General features: G+C 40.4%; 2 protein-coding genes across 17 annotated transcripts in view; one reads left to right on the top strand and one right to left on the bottom strand.

Moving 5' to 3' along the window:
- Nucleotides 1–9,090, bottom strand: part of LOC139576124 (F-actin-monooxygenase mical2b-like) — a 47,995-nt gene extending 38,905 nt beyond the window's left edge. For 2 of the 14 annotated variants that reach the window (XM_071401811.1, XM_071401807.1), the window contains exon 1: nucleotides 8,898–9,086. The gene's annotated coding sequence lies outside the window, so the exon portion shown is untranslated. Of the gene's footprint in view, nucleotides 1–8,897 lie in introns of all 14 variants that reach the window. The other 12 variants (XM_071401814.1, XM_071401810.1, XM_071401820.1 and 9 more) reach the window with 10 other exon arrangements.
- Nucleotides 9,091–10,098: 1,008 nt separating this feature from the next.
- Nucleotides 10,099–15,537, top strand: LOC139576134 (dickkopf-related protein 3-like). 3 transcript variants are annotated; one of them, XM_071401842.1, is made up of 8 exons: nucleotides 10,107–10,355; nucleotides 10,629–10,932; nucleotides 11,282–11,407; nucleotides 11,601–11,681; nucleotides 12,976–13,068; nucleotides 13,858–14,002; nucleotides 14,417–14,573; nucleotides 14,746–15,537. In XM_071401842.1, the coding sequence occupies exons 2-8, from the start codon at nucleotides 10,726–10,728 to the stop codon at nucleotides 14,831–14,833; spliced, it is 897 nt and encodes a 298-aa protein (XP_071257943.1). In that variant the 5' UTR covers nucleotides 10,107–10,355; nucleotides 10,629–10,725; the 3' UTR covers nucleotides 14,834–15,537. The 3 variants fall into 3 exon arrangements, with proteins under 3 accessions (XP_071257945.1, XP_071257943.1, XP_071257944.1); XM_071401843.1 differs by having other exon boundaries at nucleotides 10,110–10,355; nucleotides 10,797–10,932; XM_071401844.1 differs by lacking the exon at nucleotides 11,282–11,407 and having other exon boundaries at nucleotides 10,099–10,355.
- Nucleotides 15,538–15,626: the final 89 nt, after the last annotated feature.

The following is a 15,626-nucleotide window of genomic DNA, read 5'->3' on the forward strand; positions in this document are numbered from 1 at the left end:
AAGCATCTCAAGGTCCTGGAGTGGCCTAGCCAGTCTCCAGACCTGAACCCAATAGAAAATCTTTGGAGTCCGTATTGCCCAGCGACAGCCCCGAAACCTGAAGGATCTGGAGAAGGTCTGTATGGAGGAGTGGGCCAAAATCCCTGCTGCAGTGTGTGCAAACCTGGTCAAGAACTATAGGAAACGTATGATCTCTGTAATTGCAAACAAAGGTTTCTGTACCAAATATTAAGTTCTGCTTTTCTGATGTATCAAATACTTATGTCATGCAATAAAATGCAAATTAATTACTTAAAAATCATACAATGTGATTTTCTGGATTTTTGTTTTCGATTCCGTCTCTCACAGTTGAAGTGTACCTATGATAAAAATTACAGACCTCTACATGCTTTGTAAGTAGGAAAACCTGCAAAATCGGCAGTGTGTCAAATACTTGTTCTCCCTACTGTAGCTCTGAATTCAAAGGCTTGGTTCATGTAAAACTATTTATACAGTTAGATTAACCTGAGGCTCCAGAGCAGGTGCTCTGGTGCGGTTTTTATCTCTAACATCCGTGTATAAATCAAGCCTCACACAGGCAAATTGTCCATCAGGCAATTCTGGCAAATGCCAGATGGGCCAGACCATCTTTTTGTTGGGCTGGCTGGTAAAAACAAAACAAAATAATTTAAAAAACTGACATGGCCGGCGGTCCATGTGCCTGTCAAGATTTGGTTTGAAAGATTTTTGTGTAATTTCTCTATTGTCAATAATATATTGGAGCATTTGGGACGGCCCGGTTTTCTGATTAGCTGAGCTGAGGTCACAAAAAATTTCACATTCAAACTCAAACATGCCTCAGTAAAGACACCCGCTCTGACTCTCTGTCATCAGTCAGCCCAGATCATGGATTGTAAAAAGGTGGTGCATCGAGGCCTACGATGCTAAATGTGTGAAATTAACAAACTTTTTTTCAAAAAATTCTGGTTCTGCTAAGTTCTGTGACTGTACTGAGAAATTATGCTAGGCTTAGCACCGACGGATCAGCTTCTGCTGTAGAAGACAGTGCAGTCGAGGTAGGGAGAAAACAGACAAAATACACATATGTAGCCTAATGCTGCCAGTTAATATTTGGGGGATATATCGTATGAAATAGTAGGTTCATTAACACGTAGGACTAATTGGGGAAGGGGGGGGTTCGAGGGAACACATATGACGGACACTAACTTGCAATAGCCTAAAAAGGTTGTTAGATTGGCTTTTATAACGCATAAGCCAATAGCCATCTAAAAGACATTAAATACAGCGCTAGTGCTTTTTATTAAAGTTATAATGTATTACAATGAAACACTGAATTAATGTGTAATAATTGCTAAATAATCCTCTGTTAAAGGTCAATTAAAAGACTATATTTTAATTGTTTTGTCAATGTTTCTGAATCTCAGTCTGTTCAGTCAGCGAGTGGGTATAAGTTTATGAGATGTAGTAACGAGCAGTGTTGCCAACTAATTTTCAGGGTAAATTGCTAGAGGCAGGTTGATTTGTTGCTAAAAGTTGCTAACTGACGTTGTGATGTCATTACGTGATACCGTAAATTTGCGTCATTACGTAGAATACACAATAACGTTACTCAAATTGACTGGTCATCTCGGCAAAAAATATTATTTGACATTTGTTCAGGTACAGACTCCCACTCTTTTCTTGCAATTTACTGAAATTGCTGCTGCCTGTGCACGAGCTGAGCGCCTGCTGCTGACGTCACTCACAATGCACTTTTGCAGCCAGGCAAGTGTGTTGTGACTGAGTGTGACAGAGAAAATCATTTTTGTGTCATTTAGAGGGAAAATGAGTGCATTTTAGCGTTTGGGTCACTTTTCAAAAGTTGCTAAAAGTTCCAAATACATTTTTAAAAGTAGCTAAATTTGTTGCTAGGTGCTGTTCGAAAAACAAGTTGCCAGGGTAGTCTGAAAAGTTGCTAAATCTAGCAATAAAATTGCTAAATTGGCATCACTGGTAACAAGTGACTCTGGTGTCGGATTACATTACATAGGCATCGCCACTGGAGGCTGGAAAGCCTATTTCGTTCGCTAAAAGGCTGTAGAGATGTACTGACAGTTTCTTAATATTTTGGCTCTTCTATAATATATACAGTGCCTATCTAATGGCGTGCTCATGACTCTGGGCCCATTCTGTAGTCCTTTATCAGTGTGTTTTTGTGATGTAATGTTTATGATGGCTGGGAGGGGCTCAGTATAGCATACAGGTGCTTTAATTAGTTTGGGGCAGGGTCATTTGTTTATGCAAAGGGTGTATTATTATGCTGCTGTGGGGTAAGGTTGTTCCCTTTGCCCTGCAAGGTGTGGTACAAGACGACATCTGCATTCACACTATTGTTGAAATAACAACAGCAAATGGTGAGAAAATCCTGCAGTGGATGAAATGAATGGCCCGCTTTGTCCTCTGGTTATATTGGTCTTGTTGGATGTGACCACATGATGGTATTTGCAACAGTTCTTTCTGTATAGATTTCATAATAAAAACTTAAGGACTTCTGTTGAACTACAGTAAACAACCTCTTGGGCTTCCATTAACAAGTAGTTGTACTCCCAAAACAACATTTCAGGAAGCAATTTTAATATGTGGCTATCACAATATCAGACCATTTCCAACTAAGATATACAGTAACTACAACGTCTGCTTGGAAAGATGAAATACAACCAGGGGTTTGTGCTCCAAGCTTCACAATTTGTTTAAAAAGCTATAGTATTAACACCTGCTGGGGAGGTCTTTCTGTGTTGGTTAATGGAAGCTAGCACACACTGCACTTACGGCGCCTTCGGAAAGTATTCAGACCCCTTGACCTTTTCTACATTTTGTTACGTTACAGCCTTATTCTAAAATTGATATTTTAACTATTTTCCCTCAGCAATCTACACACAATACCCCATAATTTCAAAGTGAAAAAGGTTTTTAAGTAATATTGCAAATGTATAAAAAATAAAATAAAAACAGAAATACCATATTTACATAAGTATTCAGACCCTTTGCTATGAGACTCAAAATTGAGCTCAGGTGCATCCTGTTTCCATTGATCATCCTTGAGATGTTTCTACAACTTGATTGGAGGATCTGTGCTAAATTTAATTGATTGGACATGATTTGAAAAGAACACATTGGTCTCCATCATTCTTAAATGGAAGACATTTGGAACCACCAAGACTCTTCCTAGAGCTGGCCACCCAGCCAAACTAAGCAATCGGGGGGGAAAGGCCTTGGCCAGAGTGACCGACCAAGAACCCAATGGTCACTCTGACAGAGCTCTATAGTTCCTCTGTGGAGATGGAAGAACCTTCCAGAAGGACAACCACCTCTGCAGCACTCCACCAATCAAGCCTTTATGGTAGAGTGGCAAGACTAGTAAGGATCGAGGAAAAGATGAACGGAGCAAAGTACAGAGAGATCCTTGATGAAAACATGCTCCAGAGCACTCAGGACCTCAGACTGGGACAAAGGTTCACCTTCCAACAGGACAACAACCCTAAGCATACAGCCAAGACAACGCAGGAGTGGCTTCAGGACAAGTCTCTGAATGTTCTTGAGTGGCCCAGCTAGAGCCTGGACTTGAACCAGATCTAACATCTCTGAAGAGACCTGAAAATAGCTGCGCAGCGATGCTCCCCATCCAACCTGACAGAGCTTGAGAGGATCTGCAGAGAAGAATGGGAGAAACTCCCCAAATACAGGTGTGCCAAGCTTGTAGCCTCATACCCCAAAAAACGTGATGCTGTAATCGCTGCCAAAGGTGCTTCAACAAAGTACTGAGTAAAGGGTCTGAATACTCCATTTTCCATTTTTAATACATTTGCAAAAATGTCTAAAAACCTGTTTTTGCTTTGTCATTATGGGGTATTGTGTGTAGATTGATGAGGGGGGGAAACTATTTAATCAATTTAAGAATAAGGCTGTGACGTAACAAAATGTGGAAAAAATCAAGGGGTCTGAATACTTTCCGAAGGCACTGTATGTAATAGTAATTAATCCTTAAGATAGGGGAGGACATGTATGACAGCCAGGCACTCTGAGGATTTTATAAGGTATTATGGGCCAATGGTCGTCTATTAAGCATTTATTCAGTATTTTTTGTTATTTTTTATCTAACACATGTGCTTATTCATTCACAACTAGGATGTTGCTGGGCCCAGCACAGGCAGTGGGGTCCCCTGGTCTTCTGTTACCAGTGCTGTGGGAAAGGAGGCTTAGCAGAGACAGCTCAGAGGTGAGTACAGTGGAGGTAGGAAGAAAATAGAGACACACAAATGTATGATCTTCATTTGAGCCAGTTTGCTACAGCAGGGAATGTATCCTGCAGAAACGGGAAATGTGAATTATTATGTGGATGGGGGCTGGTGTGGCTAAAATGCCAGGGCTGAATTTTTGTCCCAGTCTGCCCCTGAAGCCTCGGCACAACCACTAATTACAAACTTAGAAGATGAGACTGGCTGCTCGCAGCATTTGCATCTAAGTAAATTTTGACAAAATTACAAGAACAGCAGGTTCGTGCTGAGTTTGGGAAACTCCCTTAAGGGGGCAAATTTAGATATTTTGACAACACACTAACTCTTGAGTTTTAACAACATTTGGGAACTTTCATGTAGACATATTAAAACGTAATAAATCAGCGTGGATTTGATCTTTACACACCCACCCCCTCAATTAGACTAACTGTGATGTCTAGCGAGAGACCATAAACCTTCAGCATCTTTACATCTCTACATTCACTCCTGATATAAAACCTTGTGATCTTTCTAGAAATCTGCTTTTGGGGAGAGCAAGTCAAACCTGATGATTTATTGTTATTCCAGATAGCATAGGTATGGTGATAAAACAGGAGAAGAAAAATGACAGATGTGGACCGCTACAGATAAACTTTGATTTGTTAATGTCTGTTGTATACACTGCACAAAAACATTGGCTCTGAAGTAATCACATTTGTCTATGTTGTATAGTATTGGAAAAAGGTTCCATATAGAACCAAAAAGGGTTCTATCGCTTGCTTCATACATGGAACACCTAAAAGTTCTATACAGCACACCAAAGAACACATTTTTCTAAGAGTATACTCCCATGGCTAACAGCAAGTGTATACATCTTAGTGAACAATATTATTTTTACTGTTCCTTAACTTCAGTTAAGCACAAGAAATAATAACAAGATTGAACATTCCTGAGGAAATTCCAGCAAGACAGGAGAAATAAATTGTGTTTTTTGTTTAGGCGTGCAATGTTTTTCGAATCCAGGGAGAACAGAGTATTTAAATCACACATGGACAACCAATGCCTGAGATAGATTCAGACATGTAGACATGTAGTCTATTGAGATGTTGACACATACTTTATCAGTAAGGTAGTGGATCACAGAGTAATAAAGCAGGACTTTAAATCCTACAGCACTGTGAGGAAGAGCGTGCCATGTTTTCATCCGGCACAGGATGCACAGGAAATTATTGCTCATTCAAGAGGGGGCGGAAAATTACATGACTGTATGATTGCTGCTGCCTTCTCAAAATGTACTTACTGAGTCACAGCTGCTCTCTCATGGCCAGATACTCAGTGGCCTATTTTCTAGTGTGACTTTGAGATTAACATAATCAGACAGATACCACCACATACTGTAGGTACACTTTCAAGAGTACCCAAAAGAAAATGGACAATTCCATTCAGATTTCAGTAATCCAAAATGTGTGCTTATAACAGATTATATACTGTATCTAAATACCTTACAGATGTCTCTGAAACTGATCTGTGATCATCTGACCTTGTATGCTGTAGCTAATGTGCCTCACCTGGGACAAAGCCTACTGTACAGTATTTATTATTTAAAGCCACAAGTTCAAACTCAAAATCAAACACGGGTGAGTAAGCTTAGAACTTCCCATAATTCTTATGAAAGGGGAACATTAATTCATCTGACAGAAACAGCAGAGCTTAAGCAGACAGACAGTGTCACAATTCCTCTCCCTGTGTATTTGTGGCCCCCACTCTCCAATGACACGCAAAGGGCCATTTACTGTTGTGTAACTCTGTATTTCACCACTAAGAGCTGCAGGGGGAGAAAATGCTCACTGGCTTGTGCAGACAGTAATATCTGTTGATATGAATACAATATAATAGAGCCTTAACAGTATACTATGATTAAGAAAACAATCAAATAATAATATAGTTTTCCTGAGATATAAGGGTGATGAACCTTCAATGAATGACTGCTTAATCATTGTCTTTCTCTTAATGTAACTCAATGTAAAGAAAATACCATGCTATGGTGGAAGCCTATAACACTGTAAAACTCAGCCAGATACAGTTGAAGTCGGAAGTACACCGTAGCCAAATACATTTAAATTCAGTTTTTCACAATTCCTGACATTTAATCCAAGTAAAAAATTCCCTGTTTTAAGTCAGTTAGGATCACCACTTTATTTTAAGAACTTAAAATGACAGAATAATAGTAGAGAGAATGTTTATTTCAGATATGATTTCTTTCATCACATTCCCAGTGGGTCAGAAGTTTACATACACTCAATTAGTATTTGGTAACATTGCCTTTAAATTGTTTAACTTGGGTCAAACGTTTCGGGTAGCCTTCCACAAGCTTCCCACAATAAGTTGGGTGAATTTTGGCCCATTCCTCCTGACAGAGCTGGTGTAACCGAGTCAGGTTTGTAGGCCTCCTTGCTCGCACACGCTTTTTGAGTTCTGCCCACAAATTTTCTATAGGATTGAGGTCAGGGCTTTGTGAAGGCCACTCAAATACTTTGTTGTCCTTAAGCCATTTTGCCACAACTTGGGAAGTATGCTTGGGGTCATTGTCCATTTGGAAGACCCATTTGCAACCCAGCTTTAACTTCCTCACTGATGTCTTGAGATGCTTCAATATATCCACATAATTGTCCTTCCTCATGATGCCATCTATTTTGTAAAGTGCATCAGTCCCTTCTGCAGCAAAGCACCCCCACAACATGATGCTGCCACCCCTGTTCTTCACGGTTGGGATGGTGTTCTTCGACTTGCAAGCCTCCCCCTTTTTCCTCCAAACATAATGATGGTCATTATGGCCAAACAGTTATATTTTTGTTTCATCAGACCAGAGGACATTTCTCCAAAAAGTACCATCTTTTACCCCATGTGCAATTGCAAACCGTAGTCTGGCTTTTTTATGGCGGTTTTGGAGCAGTGGCTTCTTCCTTGCTGAGCGGCCTTTCAAGTTATGTAGATATAGGACTCGTTTTAGTGTGGATACAGATACTTTTGTACCTGTTTCCTCCAGCATCTTCACAAGGTCCTTTGCTGTTGTTCTGGGATTGATTTGCACTTTTCGCACCAAAGTACGTTCATCTCTAGGAGACAGAACGCGTCTCATTCCTGAGTGGAATGACGGCTGCGTGGTCCCATGGTGTTTATACTTGCATACTATTGTTTGTACAGATGAACGTGGTACCTTCAGGCGTTTGGAAATTGCTCCCAAGGATGAACCAGACTTGTGGAGGTCAACAAAAAAAATTCTGAGGTCTTGGCTGATTTCTTTTGATTTTCCCATGATGTCAAGCAAAGAGGCACTGAGTTTGAAGGTAGGCCTTGAAATACATCCACAGGTACACCTCCAATTGACTCAAATGATGTCAATTAGCCTATCAGAAGCTTCTGAAGCCATGACATCATTTTCTGGAATTTTCCAAGAGTTTTAAAGGCACAGTCAACTGTTGTAAAAATTACTTGTGTCATGCGCAAAGTAGATGTTCTAACCGACTTGCCAAAACTCTAATTTGTTCAAAATAAATTTGTGGAATGGTTGAAAAATGAGTTTTAATGACTCCAACCTAAGTGTATGTAAACTTCCGACTTCAACTGTACATCAAGCGTAAAGGCATAGCCTGCCAGAGAACCTGAGGGGGGCCGAAACCGAACATATTTAAAAGAGATCTTAATACACACCTTTTTAGCTTAGCTTTTCCTTAGGGTGCTTTTTTAGTCTTTCGGTTTTTGTATTGTTATTCTTTTGTTTTCTATCCTATTATGTTTGTTTGGGAGTAAATATTTAGTTTTTTTTTTTCATTCTTTTTTTTCCTGTGAAGCACATTGTGTCGCATTCATGTCTGAAATGTGCTATATAAATAAAGCTTGATTTCAATTGACAAATGAATCCAAAATTGTGACCAATTCTAATTTGGCATAAACATAGTCTCACCTGAGACAAGTGATGATTGAAGACTAAACGATTATCTCTGAGTATTCAAGCTGGAACATTTCTCACTACCTCTCTCATATATGGGAGAAGATGTGAGAAAAGTTCCAGCCTGGATACTCAAATGATCCTTTAGTCTTCAATAGTCACTTATCTCTGGTGACAATCACACTACTCAAACTAGTAGTACAGTGTTAGTAATTTACTGTCTCTCTCTTAATGTAACTCAATGTAACTTTAAAGAAAATACCATGCCACGGTAGTAGCCTATAACATTGTAAAACTCAGCCAGACACATCAAGCATAAAGGCTTTTAACCTGGATTATGGTGGAGACACATTCATCATTATTATAATGGTTGAACACACAGAGCTATTTTATCAGAGTATGGAGACAAACCAGATGTTTTATTGTCCAGTTCAGACACACAGGCTCTTACTGTATGTACAGGAATCTGTATCTAATCCTATCAGAATGTATTTAATTGAATACTAAGGCAAAAAAACATGTACAAATCCCACAGTAGAGAAACAAAATCAATTCCTCAGATAAGATTCGATTTTACAACCTTGAATGAACTATGTCACAGTGTTCAGACTTAACTGTCATGTTGCTCAATTGCCTAGACATCTGCCCAGCGGTCACTGATTTGTGAAACATGCGTATTTGGAAGTGTGACTTACTTTAGTTTACAGATTAGAAAAAATAAATTAACTGGTCCAGTCTTGGCAGTTGATTGAAGAGGGATATTCAAAACCTCAATGACCGGTCAGAGAAAATGTTTCTAATAGAATTTGCGCTGGCTATATGTGTCGGTGCGTCTCTTCCAGTCACTCACTCTGAACTACTACTGGGCTAAATTACTGTCTCACTATAGTACCTCCCGTCTATTGCATGAGGGCGGTGCTGGAGATTACAAGACCCAATTGTAACTTCTGATACACTATGCTCGAAATTTAAATGATAAAGGCGTCATTACAACTTCAGACGCAAATACTGTACATGTAGCCACAGTGCAAAAAAATGACAGCATAGATAGTAGTATACTCTGATTATTTTATGGAGAATAAAGATGGATTTCAGTTTAATGAGTCTTTTGCTAATTAAGCTACAAATAAATGAACCAAATATAGCCTAAATCATGATGCATATCATTGTAATAACTCAAATACATTTTGAGGCACAAGTTGCACTCAGCAAATGATTGAGGCACGTGCACAGGATCTAACAAAAAAATAATATCCAGCGGTTCAGTGTAGTGTCCAGTATAATGTTTCAAGAACAAACAAACAAAACAAAGAACCCCCCTTTTGCGTCAAATTACGCAAAATGTATGTATCCTCTAATAGGCTACATTTGGCAATCAATAACGCAGTGAGTAAAATTGGACTGCTTTCAAAGTATTGACTGTTTCTTCCATTACATAAAACGACATGTTCAGATGATGGCGATGACATGGTCAGATAATCACCGTGACACCTCTCTGCCCCAATGTCATCACAAGGCCCTCATAACAAGGAGTGACCGCTCTAAACAGCCTGGTCTCAGACTAGACTTAACATAGTAAAGCTAAATCCAGGACACTCAAATTAGCATAATCTGTTTATGTTTGGTATGGTTACATAAGATGGTTACTTAGTCGGGTGGTTGCTCGTGGTGGAGGGTGGGCGTTTAACGCAAACGTCTAGCAGTAATGGTGTCATAACCATAAACCTATAAACTAGGCTACTCCGCAGTGGTTTAGACTAGGCTACTGAAAATAATTTCCATGCAAATGAGGCCATCTAGTGGTAAATGGGAGAAAACATGCGACAGAGCCATATTATGCATCCACGTTTACATACAGTCACAGCAGACTCTATTCCTGTGTATCTAATTATCACAACTTTAATACATTGTAACTAGGCCTAATGATTGGGAAACATATTAACAAGTGAATTATAAACGTCTAATTGAAGAGTCAAAATAAAGAGTCGTTGTCAACACTGACGGTGGTCTCATTAGATGTTCCAACGTCAACAAAGGCTCCAGGCAAGTCTACTCATTGCGGTGTGCCACGGTCCCTACTCCATTGGCCGCATCCTTCCACAGCCTGCTGCCGCTGGCCCAGAATAGGCTCGCCACTGGCGCCGCTATGAAAGGTAAGAGCATCGAAAACGTACCACTTTGGCTTGCACCTGTCGATTAGGCTAAAGCCTACAGTCGTAGTATAACTTGGGGCAAAATAAACGACATCTTTCTCAAAATATAAATACATTTGGCTTGCACCTGTCGATTAGGCTAAAGCCTACAGTCGTAGTATAACTTGGGGCAAAATAAACGACATCTTTCTCAAAATATAAATACATGCATAAGGTAATATAGTCTACCCCCCCCCCACCCCCCACCCCCACACGCACACCCTCTTCCGACAGAGTTCCCCAGCAGCAGCATCACCGCACACACCCAATGCGCTGAGGCGACGTCCAAAGAACCTAATTCATTCTGGTGCCTTTTCGTGCAGCAGCAAGGATGTTGTATTTCTCTCTTCTAACCCTGAGCCTAACGTCTATCCATGGCATCCTCCTTCCTGAATCTGCCAGGCCCGTGGATTTGGACATCAACCAGATCATTGAGGATAATATGGCACAAGGACACACGCCATTAAACGACATGTTTGAGGAGGTAGAGCAACTGAAGGAGGACACGCATAATAAACTGGAGGACGCGGTGCACCAGGTCGGTTAATGGTTAGGTCTACTCAGATGTATATTTGCAGAGCTTTGATAACAAATAAATGAGCCTATTATGTCCCATAGCACCCCTTTCATTTGTATGATTTTTTATGTTATGTAAAATGCAACAGATAATAGTGCAGTACACTCTTATTATATAATTTTAGTTGATCTGAAACTTTTTTGTTAAAGCAACCAAGTTTAACTTGAGACATAAATCTTTATGAGACTAATAAAAACAGTTCCCATGTGGGTTGAGATGAGTCTAAGTCAATCTTAACATGCACAATGTGTAAAAAAAAAACAGTGGTGACCTCAATGCAACATTGATCTTTTGCATCAAACCTCTTTAGATGGACAATGAGAGTGCCAAGTCCAGCTTGCATCCCAATAACCTTCCCTCAAATTATCACAACGAAAGCACTTCTGAGAGTGTGGTTGAAAACCAATCCATTCACACCATAGAGACAGTACACAAGGTACAGTAGTAGCCATACGCAAATGTATTATTATACTGTATTCCATTCAAAACTAGGATGCTGAAATGCTATTATGAATTGTAATACTGTATGGTAGTATTATTTTGGCATCCCACATTTGTTATGAAGACTGAAAGCAAAATTGCAGATATCCTACAGAAGTGATCCAAACTGGAAATGTGTCTCTCTTTAGGAGACAGACAACAGAACAGAAGAGACCCTCATCACCAGAACAGTTATCCAGTCCAGTGGCAAGGAAAATAATATTAATCATGTGAGTGAACAACAATCTTTGGAATTTCCCTCCATGATTTACAACAGATAAAAAAAACAAAAAAAACATTATCCACAGTAACACTATAACTCTAACTGGTGTTTTGTGTTTAATAAAGACAGTGGGCATAAGATGAAAACAATTCCATCCTTAATGCAAGTCACAATTCATGAAAGATTCATCAAGTCATGGGCTGTGTTTCCTCTTTCTGTGCTGCTCTGCATGCGGCCACAGCTGCTGTCATGTTTGGGCGTCTCATTTCACTTTCCCCATGCTCTGTACGCCTCTCCAGTTTCAACTGTGCTGTCTCATTCTCTATCAGCCAGGCTAAAGCTATGTCTTATCCAGGCAGAGTGACATGTGCAGGATGATGGCTGGTTGATAAGCTCTTTTCAGAGCTGCATCCTGTCTGTACATTAATTATATATGGCAGCCACGTCTCAGCCATGATGAGGCGGTTGATCAGGCAAGATAATAGCAAAATAATCAAACAGATCAATCAAGCCAGGTATGTGCGTGAGTGCATGTCTTTGACCAGTACACAGTAGGTCTTTGGAGACAGACACTAGATTACTGCTATAACAGGCCTCTGACCAGGACACAGTGCAAGAAGTGCTCAATCCATCTTATCAGCCAAAGTCTGAGGGGTTTTTAGTTATTTGTTTTGGGGGTTTTAGTCACAATATCTAGCTAGATCGTTTTGAACAATAACAGTGAAATGTCTGTATCATTTGATTCGGGTGCTTTTGGTAAACATTGTGTGTAGTCATTTTCGTAACATTATGTACATTTAACATGCATTTAATTTATTGCAGTTACAGGTTTTAATATTTAGTTAAAATAATTGACAGTCTCAGAGCATGCTATTCAAGCCAGTCTTTTCCTTAGGATATGTGGTAGAGAGAAAAGTGAGAGGGAATTGGATGTTTACTTAAACATTTGGGACAAGTAGCCCATTGTCCCAGTTTCAACAGCAGGCCCATTTTATTCAGGTCACTTTAGGCACAGATAAATATTGGAGGAGATCGTGCAACAACGTATCACATCCTCAAAAATGTACTTTGAAGTTATTTAAAGTAACTTTTGTAAAGAGGTTTGCAATAGTACATGGCTACAACCTCTGAATTTCTCTTCAAGTCTACCATGTTTGATTTAGCCAATTTTACCAGTACAATCTGTTTTCTAGTGAAAAACTCTGGATTGTGGGCGGCTTTGGTACCGTATAGCGACCCTCTGCAGGTGTATCTGTGAAGGAGGGTGTGTCTTGAATGTCCCCTCTTCCCTTACCTCACAGGAGTGTATCATTGACGAGGACTGTGAGAAGGGGAAATATTGCCGGTATGAGCCGCACCGATCCAAGTGTTTAACCTGCAAAGCCCTCGACGTGGTACGCCAATTTCATGGTTATTAACAGTGCCACACACATTTGACAAACCCTGAAACTGAACCCATCTAGAATGTATTTATGCAGACCTATATTTCCCAGGGGACATTGACTCCTTCTTAGTTCCTATTACGTACTACTTCAGACCATGTCTAGTTTTTGTAACAGTGCCTAAGTGCACACATGCACACACACAGCAAATCACAGAGCAGCAGATTGCTTAAACAATATGATGCAGCTGCTTCTGCATTGTTACTGCATTGCAGTGTTGCCACAAGTGTAACTGGAGTGTATCATGGGGGAGAGCTTCTCTCCTCTTGGCTGCGTATCAAAGCATGTGTCAGATTGAATAAGAGCTCCACCTCTCTCCCCCTCTATCCGAGGACAAAGAGAGGAGCAGGATGAGAGGTAATGAGAGAGCCTACTCTACAGATACAAGCAATTTAATTGAACTTAAGACCAATGTTTTTGGCAGGGCAGAGTGGAAATCCATCCACATACTGTAGATACTCACTTGCATTCAAAGTCAAAGGTATGCTGAGTTTGAATAGTTCTTCCTAGTTGACAAGGCCTGTGTGAATGTCCTGCACAGAAAAACACAGTCATATGTCAAGCAGCACACTATTAATTAGATCCTATTATTGGTTCAGCTTGCACAAGTAGCAGGAATTTGCTGCACCTAGAGAGCTTATGAGAGTTACACGAGACCAGTCATGCCATTCCATGACCATGGGGCTTATATGATGCCATGCATGTCATCTAACAGTTTGTCACTGTGTGTGTGTGTTCCAGCCCTGCAAAAAGAATGAGGAGTGCTGTACAGGACAGCTGTGTGTGTGGGGCCAGTGCAGCCAGAACGCCACTAAGGGGGAAGCTGGCAGCATCTGCCAATACCAGAACGACTGCAGCCCAGACCTCTGCTGTGCTTTCCATAAAGGTACAGGCCACAAGGCCACACACAGAACATAATTCTTCTGCTAAATTATACACCATGAGTCATTCTACATGAAATGAACATCATCTGTGGAGAGTGAAATGGGCTCCTTTCATTTGGCTTTGACTCAGCCAGATAAAAACCTACAGGGATTGCTTTGACATCCAAAAAAGCAAGGTTTCTAATTGCGATACCACAAAGTCTCTGTTCTCAATGTAATTAGCCAATTATGATAGTCACGAAGGCAAGTGAAGCAGGGTGCATTGAAGTTTCAGATAGTTAAGTGATCATGTGAAAGCCCATAACTTGCTTTCCCCTCCAAGCACTGTCCATATACTGTACGCCTGTATTAAAGTTTCTGTAGTAATGTCACTTACCTTTGTCCCTATTATCTCTCTCCCCTTACCTTGTGGTCAGCCCTGCTGTTCCCTGTGTGCATGGCCAAGCCAATAGAGCGTGAGCGCTGTCATGGCTCCTCCAACCACCTTATGGAGCTGCTGTCCTGGGACATAGAGGGCCAGGGACCAAGGGAACACTGCCCCTGTGCTGGGGACCTCCAGTGCCAACATCTCGGGTAAGAGTCTATGTGCTGCAAACCTGCAACATTTATATTCAATTGAAATTAAGGCATAAGTCATTACATTTTTTCCCAAGAACACTTGGAAGACAAAAGCCATAGCTATCACTCAAAATGCTGTTGACCCAGTATGATGCTACAAATTGATATTTCCTCATCTCTTTGACAGCCGAGGCTCCCTGTGTCTGAAAAGACAGAACTCGAGTGAAGAGGACCTGACAGACACACTTTATTCAGAAATTGACTATATTGTCTAGGAGTAACCATGCAGCTCAACCTTTTCAGGCCTGTAGACAATCAGATAGAGGGGTCTCCAGTGATTTCAGCCTAGAAAATGAAGTTGCTCACCGTCTCAAAAGGCTTACATGTAAAATTCTTCCATCTATACGCTTGTCATTGTTTATTCAAGCCATTGCAGTTTTTCTCTATCTGCTCGAAGTTAACCAAAGCTCTAGATGTTGCATAGTGCATAACACCATGTATTAGATGGAATTGACATTTTTGGGAAATTCCCAATTCCTAGACGTTTACGCTGTTCAAAAGGTAGTGTGTATGATGACTACACTCCAATACCGCAATAAGAGTTCGTGTTTTAACAAATATGTACTTAAACATACCCCCTCCTGCTCTCTGATGTCTCACTTATGTGCCTACCCTGAGGATGGAGTTTGCTGGAGATGCACCGTTGAGGCCCTTTGCCCAAAGGAATTAAGTCAAGTTAGGGATGAAGAAAGAATAAACGCAATGCACTGTATACATGTGAAGTAGCTTGCTTAGTCCTGGTTTTTGTTTTAAATAGTGGTTTAAACAAGGACAGATGACATTTCTGAATATATGGAGCACTTTGACAGAAAATATGGTGGGTCGGCTCATGCTCACAACTTGGTAATGGAAACTATAACCCAGACACATGCAGCTTGCACAACCTTTGCTCATAAGAAAATAAAAGGCTTTGAAAATGTAGCTGTCTATTCTTGAGATGTAAATATTCTTATATGTATACCATGTTCAATACATATAAATGCAGCATTGGTAAAGTAGGGATTCAAA

The sequence above is a fragment of the Salvelinus alpinus genome, chromosome 5, assembly GCF_045679555.1.
Source record: "Salvelinus alpinus chromosome 5, SLU_Salpinus.1, whole genome shotgun sequence".
Lineage (NCBI taxonomy): Eukaryota > Metazoa > Chordata > Actinopteri > Salmoniformes > Salmonidae > Salvelinus > Salvelinus alpinus.